The 12,419-nt window shown below is 43.0% G+C and overlaps 1 pseudogene and 1 gene segment (V, D, J or C); both read left to right on the top strand.

Annotated features, from left to right (window-relative positions):
- Positions 1-3,865: 3,865 nt before the first annotated feature.
- On the top strand, positions 3,866-4,505 carry LOC119876555. The segment is given in 2 exon segments: positions 3,866-3,995; positions 4,099-4,505. Coding segments are annotated over 2 exon segments (453 nt in total).
- A 7,224-nt stretch (positions 4,506-11,729) lies between these two features.
- On the top strand, positions 11,730-12,172 carry LOC119876554 (annotated as a pseudogene).
- Positions 12,173-12,419: the final 247 nt, after the last annotated feature.

Here is a 12,419-nt window from a genome sequence, read left to right as displayed (position 1 = left end):
CCTCAGTGTGAGCCCAGACACAAACCTCCCTGTAGAAGGGGATTGGGCCCATCAAGGGGTGCGCACTACTCACCACTTCTGTCTTGAAGGCCCAGGAGCAGGTGCAGATGGAAGTTCTGGGCAGGTTTCCTGTCAGGGTCTAGGCTTCCTCTCAATGGAGCAGTTTTACCCAAGGAGTCTCTATGAACACTTGGTTATGTGTTTACCTGTTCAGTGTCTTTCTTAGAGACTTAGAAATTCAAGTATAGCACTTGCACTTACTTGTACTTAACTTTTCCTGACCTGAACTATTAATCAATTACAAATAACTCCATTCACATCATCTGAACATTTTCTTTTTTTTTTTAATTTTTTAAATTTTTATTTATGATAGTCACAGAGAGAGAGAGAGAGAGGCAGAGACACAGGCAGAGGGAGAAGCAGGCTCCATGCACCGGGAGCCCAACGTGGGATCCGATCCCGGGTCTCAAGGATCGCGCCCTGGGCCAAAGGCAGGCGCCAAACCGCTGCGCCACTCAGGGATCCCTCATCTGAACATTTTCATGAGTCCTAGTGGCACTCCTGTGGATCACAGGACCCCAAGCTAACATGCTGTCTGCAAATGATGGGATAGTGGAATCTTCAATCAACACAGTGGAAAGAGACATTCTATAAAAATGTTAATAACATCCGGGAGTGAGAAAGATTACCAGCATGAAATGGTAGGGAGGTGGACTCAGAGGTCATTCACACACTCACACACAATCACGAGAGTATAAGCTTTTATCACCTTCAATTTCATGTCTGATGAGAGCTAATCCGGCCTCTCATCACGTAATGCCAGGAAGGTGCCAGGGAAAGACACTGATCCTAACTCTGGGAGTGCTGTGAGTCAGTGGTGGGAATGGGATCCTGCTCCATGGCATTTTGGGAGGAACTGGGACCTTAGGGGAGCACTTAGGTCAGGAGGTGCAGCCTCATGATTGCATCAGAGCCTTTATACACAAGGGCTGGGAATGCTCCCTGCACCCTGAACCCATGTGAGGTGACGGGGAAAAGACGGGCAAGGAGGTGGGTGCTCTCCAGACAGCATATCTACCTGCACCTGGACCTCAGTCTTCCCAGACTCCAGAATTGTGAGAATGAGTGTCTGTTTTTTAATCCACCCAGTCCATGTAGGATGTTCCAGCAGGGGGCACAGACTAGTCTCAATTATTTTTCTCTGATTAAATTGAATTTACCACATTTACTATGCACTCAGTGCTCATAACATCATACACTCCCCTTAACTTCCGTCTCTCAGTTATCCCATACTCCATCCCCTCGTTTCTAGTGACCCTGTTTATTTTTTCCCAGTTAAGTGTCTCTCAAAATTTATCTTCCTCTGTAGTGTTACCCCACTGAGTTTTACTCCCTCACTTATGGTCTCTTTCAATATTTCTTATATTTCACATATGAGTGAGTCCATATCATTGCATTTTGTTGATTTATATATTTCTGTCAATATAGTGCCTCCAGTTACATCCATGTTTAAAGAAATGTTATTTTATGACATCCATCACTTCTGACGGTTGTGCAATATTCCACTGTATATATAGACCACATCTTCTTTATGCATTCATCTGCCAATGAACACCGAGGCGCCTTCTACATCTTCTTCATCACTGTTCTGTAGAAGGGCATCATGACTCCTCCCAGAGTTTTGCTATTGTGGCCTTTGTTGCTGTGAACTTTGGGCTGCAACTGTCCCTTCACTTCATTAAAATGAACATCTTGAGAGGCAGACTGATTCCCACCAGGAAATGATATTAATATGGACCCTGAAGGACACAAATGGTACAGAATGGTTGAATTCAGTCCATGCATATTTTCAGACAAATATGCTATGAAACCAGATGGCAAACTCAATAGAACAAGGAAGGGCCCGAAGCAACAATTATAAACCACATCACACCAGTGAGAATGGTGAAAATCAACATGACAGGAAACAAGTGTTGGAGAGGATGTGGAGAAAGGGGAACCTTCTTGCATTGTTGGTGGGAATGTGAACAGGTGCGGCCACTCTGAAAAACCGAGTAGAGTTTCCTCAAAGAGTTAAAAATAGATCTGCCATAAGACCCAGCAATTGCACTGCTGGGGATTTTCCACAAAGATACAGATGCAGTGAAACACCGGGCCACGTGCACCCCGATGTTCATAGCAGCAATTTCTAAAATAGCCAAACTGTGGAAGGATCCTCGGTGTCCATCAACAGATGAATGGATAAAGAAGATGTGGACTATGTATACAATGGAATATTACTCGGCCATCAGCGAGGAGGAATACTCACCATTTGCTTCAACATAAGTGGAACTGGAGGGTGTTATGCTGAGTGAAGTAGGTCAATCACAGAGGACAAACATTATACGGTTTCATTCATTCGGGTAATATAAAAATTGTGTAAAGGATTATAGAGGAAATCAGGGAAAATAAGTGGGAAAAATTAGAGAGGGTGACAAACACGAGAGAGTCCTAACTCTAGGAAATGAAAAAGAAGTAGTGGGAGGGGAAGTAGGTTCTTGGGACTCGAATCTCCAAAGGGAAGGAAAACAAAGTCAAAATAACTCTATGGATTACACCAAGGGAGGAGCTGTCGTACAGCTATGGAAACACTCAACATTATTAAAAGGCAACCTAACGAATGGGAAAAGTTAGGGACGCTGGTGGATCTTGAGCATCTGTTTTTGGCTCAGGGAATGAGCCCAGGGCCCTGGGATTGAGACCAGCATCAGGCTCCCTGTGGGGAATCCACTTCTCCCACTGCCTATGTCTCTGCATCTCTGTCTCTCATGAATAAATAAATAGCATCTTCCAAAAAAATGAATGGGAGAAGATATTTGCAAGTCTATCTTTAGATTAAGGGTTTCCAAATTCGACAAATTATCAAAATAAACCAAAAAGTGAAATCTACAATCAGAAATGGGCAGAAGACATGAAGACACACCCTTTCCTGGTATGAGTTGCTGACTCTCACCTTATATTAGGTAGGTCCTCCACATGCAAAATGAAATCTATTATCTCCTCCAGGTCAGCCTTATATCAACTGCATGATTAGACCAGACAATGAATCCAAAAAACCAGAGGAAAATATTTCTGCCCCAGACTGGAGGATCTAAAAGAAAACCTGGCAAGAAAACTACATAAAAGAAATGAAAAGTGGTAAACTGGAAAGAAAGTAATTTGTTTGCCTATGACAATGTCTTAGTAGAGTCAAGGAGTAAAAACCTCACATAAAAATTGGAAGAGGAGATCGCTGGGTGGCTCAGGGGCTTGGCGCCTGCCTTAGACCTGTGGTGTGATCCTGGAGACCTGGGATTGAGTCCCATGTTGGGCTCCCTGCATGGAGCCTGCTACTCCTCTGCCTATGTCTCTGCCTCTCTCTTTCTGTGTCTCTCATGAATAAATAAATAAAATATTTTTTAAAAGAGGAAGAAATAATGAATGAGCTGAGGAAAAAATCAGGATATAAAATAAGCAAAAAAAAATATATGTTTCTACAAACTAATAACAAATTACCTATACAAAATTAACAAAATAATCCGCCATGCACTGGCACGAAAAATAAATATTTAGGATTAAAATTTACTAAAGAGATAAAATATTCTATGGAAAATGACATACATTGATGACAGCCTTTTGAAACTGCACCCTGAAATGCAAAGATAACTCTGCTTACACATTAGAACTTCATATAGTCATAGTGCCATCTACACAAATTGCTAGAGAATTGTGGCACAACACTTGTGTTGACTTTTAAAGACTCGAATGTAAGCCTGGAGCTGGTTATATAGTCAGAGGATATGCAAATAGGGCCTCATCTCCACTGATTATACCAGCCCAGCCCTGACCCTGCAGCTGGGAAAGGAGCCCCAGCCCCAGGATCCCCAGGTGATCCCATTCAGTGATCAAGACAGAAGACAGACACCTAACCATGGAGACTGTGCTCAGCTGGATTTTCCTTGTCGCTATTTTAAAAGGTAATTCATGGAGAACCAGAAACCCTGAGTCTGTGAGTGGACATGAGTGGGAGAAACAGGGGATGTGGGACCATTTTCTGACCAGGATGTCTTGTGTCTGCAGGTGTCCAGGGTGAGGTGCAGCTGGTGGAGTCTGGGGGAGACCTGGTGAAGCCTGGGGGGTCCCTGAGACTCTCCTGTGTGGCCTCTGGTTTCACCTTCAGTAGCAACGACATGGACTGGGTCCGCCAGGCTCCAGGGAAGGGGCTGCAGTGGCTCACACGGATTAGCAATGATGGAAGGAGCACAGGCTACGCAGATGCTGTGAAGGGACGATTCACCATCTCCAGAGACAACACCAAGAACACGCTGTATCTGCAGATGAACAGCCTGAGAGCTGAGGACACAGCCGTGTATTACTGTGCGAAGGACACAGTGAGGCGACCTCAGTGTTTGCCCAGACACAAACCTCCCTGTAGAAGGGGATCAGGACCAACAGGGGATGCGCAGTACTCACCACTTCTGTCTTGAAGGCCCAGGAGCAGGTGCAGATGGAGATTGAGGGCAGGTTTCCCATCAGGGTTTGGGCTTCCTCTCCAAGGAGTATTTTCCCCCAGGGAGTCTCTACTGGGCATAGGAATCTGTGTTTATGTATTCAGTCTCTAACTTACAAAATTTTTTTTGTCATAGAAAGAAATATTCCAACGTCCAAAAATGACAGTTTCTCCCTCTTTGCTTAATCCTTAAGCAGTTTCTGATTTAGAAACTTTTTTGGTTTTAGTCAACAACTATTCTTATATGGGTAAGGGCAGAACTGCTTCAGTGTTCTTACTACTGTCCCAAAATACCAGTTAATTATCCATATCTCCATGTACTGTAACTTCTCCTTTATAAGGGGAGACCCAGCTGTATACATGGTACATGAAATAACCACCCAGCTTAATGTGCTATGATTTTATTTTCTTTTATTTTGTATATTTGTTTTTGGAGTTTTATTAGCCAACATGTAGCATAACACCCAGTGCTCATCCCATCAAGTACCCACCTAAGTGCCCGTCACCCAGTGACCCCCACCCCGCGCCCACCTCCCTTCCACTACCCCTTGTTCGTTTCCCAGAGTTAGGAGTCTCATGTTCTGTCTCCTAACCTGACATTTACCACTCATTTCCCCCCTTTCTACTTTATTCCCTTTCTCTATTTTTTATATTCCCTAAATGAATGAGACCGTATAATGTTTATCCTCCTCTGATTGACTTATTTCACCCAGCATAATACCCTCCAGTTCTATCCACATTGTAGTAAAAGGTGGGTATTTTTCGGTTCAAATGTGCAAGGATTTTAGAAACAACATAAAGTACATGCTGGTCATGACATTACATAGGGCTTGAAAATCAAAAGGAGACAAGAAGGATTGGAGGTTTGACCTCAGTCTTCAACCGCACTGACAGAATCAATATTAACATCAACCTGGGAAAGCAAGGGACGCCAAGAAGTACATTGTGAGGGTGTGTAGTCTGAAGAGCCCCCCCCATACACACACACAGACAGGAGAGTGCAAACCTTTTTCACCATCATCCGGTCTGTTGAGAGCAGGGCAGACCTCTCAGCAAGTCATAAGTGCTTGGATTTGGGAAGGACACTGGCTCAGGGTGTGTGTTGTGGGTCAGTGGTGGAGATGAGGTCCTGCTCCAGGAGGGGCTTGTGTGGAGTCAGTGTCCCACCTGCTTCAATGGAGGAAATTCAAAGTCTCCTGCTGGATATCCCATGGGTGAGGCAGGAGGAGAAGATAGAGTACTGGTGATCATAGGAGTTAGCAGTGACACTCAAAGATATGGTGAGATGACAGATTCCACTAAACTATTATGAAAAATGAGAGAACAAAAGTGGAGGAGGACCTTCCACTAGCAGGGAATAACTCATGGATCCTTCAGGTGTGGATATCAGCTCACTGTATGTGACCTCTACCATCCCCATGTTGGTACTTAGTGCCCTTGTGATGGGAGAAGGAGTTGGCCCTTAGGGGAGCACTTATGTCAGGAGATGCAGCCTCATCATGGGATCAGGGCCCTTCTACACCAGGACTGGGAAAGCTCCCTGCCCTCGGCCCCATGTGAGGTGACAGGAAAGGATGGGCTGGGATGTGGGCGCTCTTCACAGAGCTCTTCACAGGTTCAGGGCCTGCACCTGAACCTCAGACCTACCAGACTCCAGAGTTATGAGAATGAGTGTTTGTTGTTTAATCCACCCAGTCTGATGCGGTGACATCACGCAGACACACTAAAACAGGGACTCACCTCTTATTTGTTTTTTACAACCTGGTCCCAGTAGAACTGTCAGATTAGGAAAAAACAGCGTAGGAAATCCACACCTAGATCACTGTCCTCAGCCCCTGTCCATGCCCCTGTGCTTAGTAGTTGTGCATCACGTTGATGCCACACATTCTTCCTACGACCCTGAGGATCTGGAGAACCATTAGTATCTTAGGATTCTTCCGTCTTTACTACCAGGTACCTTTAAGCCAGCACATCCCCATGGAAGAAGACATCTAAAGTTCAGATTATCCTGTTTGCTGCTCATAATACTATAGAGGATATTCTAGATCAACCTCGCTCCTGTCATCATCACCACAGCTATATCTCTCAATGACAACGTCCACACCTCCTACATACAAAAGGTGGTCAATTTTCTATGAGTTTTTGCAGTTTCTATGCAGTTTTTGTTCTCTCAGGCCTCTGAGGGTGATCAGAATGATTCAATAACTGTCATGTTCCAGGAAGGAGACAAGCTCACAGACCCTGATCCAGCATCTTAAGTCCTCCCTCCCAATGCTGTTAGAGCAAAGACAGTGTGGAGAATTCCCTCTGCTTTATATGCTGAAGATCAAATTGCAATTCTGGAATTTTATGTCAAAATCACCTAAATTTATTTCCTTCTTAACTCTTATCTCAATCCTGTGGATTCATTTGTGTTTGAGTATATGTTGTACAATTATTATATTATTTTTCAGTAAGTAATGGTGACATATGTGGTCCATGCACATAATCTCACTAATGAATGACATAGAGAGGAAAGCACCTCTCAACATGTGACACGGGCTTTGTGCAGGATGTCAGGCATCCTCCACAAGGACAAGAATTGTGGGAATATTATTATCACAACTCTGTCTTAATGCCATTGAGGTAGATGCACTTTGGATGGAGTGGGAAGCTGGCAGTCTCCCTGATGTACAGGATCCTCTTAGGGACAGAAACTGCTAGATCTGGAGACAGAATAGTAGTCCTGTCTCATTTGGCAGGGTCAAAAGGACTAACCTGAGAAACCCAAAATTGAGATGGATCAGAGCAGCAAATTGGAATTGAGTTCCTTAATCTTGGCATTTTCTCTAAGTCTCTGTCTCCCTCTGTTTGTACAAAACTTAATTATAGTTCCTGCTCCAGAATAACAGCTCTATGATAAAGAGTTCACATAGGATGCTGGGTCTGGGTTCAGAGAGTGTCTGTGGTGTGTGCTGCATGCACTGTGCTCTCCTCTTTTGGCTGTTATTTCCTTCAATCCAGGTGTCTACACAGGCTCTCCTTGCCTGCGGTGGGCAGTGTGTGGTCCCTGGCCAAGATGTGGTGGTTAGTTTTAACAGGGTGAGCTCTGCTCTGCTTGCTAAATGAGCCCTGATACCACCTCCACTAGACCTGAGGCTCTGCCGAATTCTCTGGTTAGGAGATGTGGGTGGGCAAGGGTGCAGTCATTCTGGGAAACCATATGGTGTGACATCAAATAAGTAATAGTAGACCTACCCTATGATCCAGCAAATTCACTACTGGGCATTTACTCTAAGAATACAAAAGTAATAGGATGCCTGGGTGGCTCAGCTGTTGAGCGCATGCCTTCAGCTCAGGTCATGTTACCAATCTGGGGATTGACTCTCATATCAGCTCCTGGGAGAAGCCTGTTTCTCACTCTTTGTCACCGTCTCTTTGTGTCTAACGTGAATAAATAAATAAAATCATTAAAACAAAAAGTATTCTGGGACATCTGGGTGGGTCAGTGGTTGAACGTCTGCCTTTGGCTCATGGCATAATCCCAGAGTCCCGGGATCGATTCCCACATCGGGCTTCCTACATTTAGTCTGTTCTCCCTCTGCCTTTGTCTCTGCCTCTGTATGTGCGTGTGTCTTTCTCATGTATAAATAAATAAAATCCTCAAAAAATAAAAGAAAAAAGAATACAAAAATACAAATTCAAAGGGATACATGCACCTGGATTTTTTTTTATTTTTTATTTATTTATGATAGTCACAGAGAGAGAGAGAGGCAGAGACATAGGCAGAGGGAGAAGCAGGCTCCATGCACCGGGAGCCCGACGTGGGATTCGATCCCGGGTCTCCAGGATCGCGCCCTGGGCCAAAGGCAGGCGCTAAACCACTGCGCCACCCAAGGATCCCCTGCACCTGGATTTTTACAGCAGCATTATGTACATTAGCCAAACTATCGAAACTATTCATACATGGAATGAAATCTAATCCATTTGGAGCTATGTGGATGGAGGAAGCAAGTATAATGCTAAGTGAAGCGAGTCCGTCAAAGAAAGACAATCGTTGTATGATTTCAGTCATATATTGAATTTAAGAAAGAAAAAGAATATGGGCAAGGGGGAATAAAGTTGATACCTAGACCAAGTAATAGCCCCTTCGTTACAGAGTACAAGCTGATGTTTATCACATGGGAGGTAAGTGGGGTATGGGTGACCTGTCAGATGGGGACGAGAGAGTGTATTATTGTGTAGGACACATTGTGAGATCCCACATTCTGGGAGTGTCAGAAAACCTGGTGAGAGGAGAGCTGTGGGGGAGGGCTGAGGAGGTGACAGGGACAGGGTTTCTCCTGACTTCCTCACACCAATGAGTCAGGGGTTTGGGACAAAGATAATGCTCTGTGTGCACGCCAATCTCTCTAAGACGGGTTGAAGCAACAGCAACAATGAAAGAATGATACAGGTTAAACACTTTGCATCAAGAAAAAATGTATTACTTTTTCTGGGGGGATATTTGCAATCTCTATATGGACAGAAAGAGAGAACGTCCCTTGAGGCATCATCTGGGAAGAATTGGGAGGTGTCAGGCTTCAGAGTCCGGATAGTAGATCTGTCATTAATGATCTTGGAATATCTCCTTCTTTTTTTGAAATGTGAAAACGTGCTTGGGGTAAAGAAATGATGAGAATCCCATGGTTCGCCACTTTTACTTCCAGGATCCATAAGGTGCTGTCTGTGTACATGTCTAGGTATGGTCACACAGTGATGTCTTGATTTGTCTCTCCAAATATTTATAAAGAGGTAAGTCTGATGCCAGAGGATTGGTCTTCCTTTTCATTATTGTATGGTCACTCTTATTGGATTTGTGTTTCCATATGATTATGGGTATTTTCTATTTAAAAATAAAACAAAAACTAGTATTTTGATTCATTTAAGTAACACTAAAATTATGAGAATGGAAAACAGAAATAGTGACTAAAGAAATACAAATAAGGAGATTTAAATAAGTATATTGAAAAGACAAATGAAATTTAAAACTCATAGGTAGTCTAGGAAAATATGTGAGCCTGAAATAACACATTTAGATTTCAAAGTGAAGAAACTACTGACACTAAAGAAAACAAAAAGTCCATGAAAATTTGGGCAGCCTGGGTGGCTCAGTGATTTAGCGCTGCCTTCAGCCAAGGATGTGATCCTCGAGTCCGGGGATCGAGTTCTGCATCAGGCTCCCTGCATAGAGCCTGCTTCTCCCTCTGACTGTGTCTCTGCTTCTCTCTCTCTCTCTCTCTCTCTGGGTGTGTGTATGTGTTTCTCATGAATAAATAAATAAAATCTTTAAAAAAGCCCATTAGAAAAATACAAAGATGATACTACAGCACATATTGAATAACCAAGGCAAATTATAAAATTTCTAGAATTACCAATCCACTAAAAGTTTTCATAAAGTAATAAAATATAAGCAAAACAAATCTAATAAGACAAATGAATGTGTAATCTAAAAGCTATTGTCTCAAAAAAGACCAAAAAAATAAAATAAAATAAAATAAAAAAGAACAAACCAAAAAAAAAAAAATCCAGTATCAGATGGATTTTTCTATGAATTCTACCAAACATTTTCAGAAGAATTAAGGCCAAAACATCTGAACCTATTCCAAAATAATGAGAGTGGAACATGCCCAGATTAGCTTAAGGTGGCCAGGATGACTCTGACAACAAAGCAAGGCAAAGACCCCATAAGAAGGTACTAAAGGTAATATCTCAGATGCACATAAATGCTAAATCCTGGCATCCTGAATGCAACAGCACATGGAGAGGATCACGCAGGAGGACCCAGAGGAAATCAGCCCTGTGGTGCAAGGATTCTTCAATATGCCCAGATTATAAATGGGATCCCCTGTATTAACAGAGTGAAGGATTAGATGTACATGATCCTTTCCTATGATGCCTAAAACAGTTTGGCAAAAGCCATCACACTTTATCCTCAAAACATCTTAAAAATCGAGGCAGAAGAAATTGAGTCGACAGAATAGTGGCAATTTCCAAAACACACACACCAATATCATATTCAACAGTGAAAAACTGAAGCCTTCCTGTCGAGTCAGGAGCCACACAAGGATACGCATTCCCCCCATGATTATTCAACATGGTATCATGAAGGAGAGTAAACTTGACACAGCATATATGTCAGCTGGTCCCCTGGGTTACTGTGAGGAAATGCCACTTTAAAACCCCCAGAGGTCAGACATGGTGAGCCACATATATCCCATTTATATCCCCTTGTTGGCAGGAAATAAATCTTCTTCCGAATGTTTCCTTCCTGTACCAGGAGGGAACAACCAGCTTCAGCACCAGAACAGGGAACACAGGGCTCAGAATGCTGTACAAACAAGTCTTGTTCGTTTCTCAATAATTCACTGACTCAAAAAACTTTGTGGCTTTAACTTTCCACAAATATAAGGTCTTGTTGTCTTAGAGGTATGTGAGCCATCTACTTGGGTCTTTGTCTTGGTGTCATATTCTAGGTAGCTCATGCACAGGCAAAATGAAATACTTTACTCCCAAGATCTGTCTAATGTCTACAGAGTTGTATGTCCAAAGAACTCAGGAAAATAGAAGAAAGATATTTTCACCACAAAAATGGGAAGATCTACCCTGGAAATAAAAGTAATGAACAATTAAAAGATTTATAAATTAGTAGGTAAATAAAAAAATATATTATCCATATGACATGATCTGCTACAAGAGCAAATGTTTGAACCTCCACGAACAAATGTTTAGAATTAATTAACTATTTCAAGAATGTTCAGGGGATAAAATAAAAATAGCAAATAAAGCTATATTTTAACACAATAACACAAATCACTTAAAAGGAAATTAACAAAATATTGCATTGACATTGTGATTAAATATAATGGGATAAAATATCGGGATGTAGTTAAAATACTACATACTAAAAATTCTCAACAATAATGAGAGATTTTTAAATAGATGCAATGAAAATTCTGTTCACAGAGTAGAACATTTCATATTCTCACAAGATATGAAACAGGATTGAATGCAGATATAATGCAATCCCTGTTTATAACTAGGAAAGAATCAAATCTAAGTCTGGAGATGACTATTTAGTCATAGGACGTGCAAATAAGGCCCTCCCTCCACAGATTAAACCAGTTCCAGGATGCTCAGGTGACCCCATACAGGGATCAGGACAGAATACAGACAACTCACCATGGAGTCTGTGCTCAGTTGGGTTTTCATTGTCGCTAGTTTAAAAGGTAATTCATGGAAGACAAGAGACCTTGAGTTTGTGAGTGAGAAACAGGGGATGTGGGACAGTTTCCTGACCAAGATGTGTTGTGTCTGCAGGTGTCCATGGTGAGGTGCAGCTGGTGGAGTCTGGGGGAGACCTCGTGAAGCCTGGGGGGTCCCTGAGACTCTCCTGTGTGGCCGCTGGCTTCACCTTCAGTAGCTACAGCATGAGCTGGGTCCGCCAGGCTCCCGGGAAGGGGGTTCAGTGGGTCGCATGGATTTAAGCTAGTGGAAATAGCACAAGCTACGCAGATGCTGTGAAGGGCCGATTCACCATCTCCAGAGAACGCCAAGAACACACTGTTTCTGCAGATGAACAGCCTGAGAGCTCAGGACACGGCCATGTATTACTGTGCAAGGGACACAGAGAGGGGACCTCAGTGTGAGCCCAGACACAAACCTCCCTGTAGAAGGGGATCAGGAACACCAGGGTGTGCACACTCCTCACTACTTCTGTCTTGAAGGAGCAGATGCAAGTGGACATCTGGGCAGGTTTCTTGTCAGGGTCTGGAATTCCTCTCCATAGAGTATTTTCCTGCAGGGAGCATATCTGGACCAGGAATATCTGTTTAACTATACAGTGTCTGATTCAGAAATTTAGTTTATATAG

This window comes from Canis lupus, chromosome 8 (assembly GCF_011100685.1).
Source record: "Canis lupus familiaris isolate Mischka breed German Shepherd chromosome 8, alternate assembly UU_Cfam_GSD_1.0, whole genome shotgun sequence".
Classification (NCBI taxonomy): Eukaryota; Metazoa; Chordata; class Mammalia; order Carnivora; family Canidae; genus Canis; species Canis lupus.
Note: the sequence above shows the minus strand (reverse complement) of the source record. Positions and strands in the feature narration are given on the sequence as shown.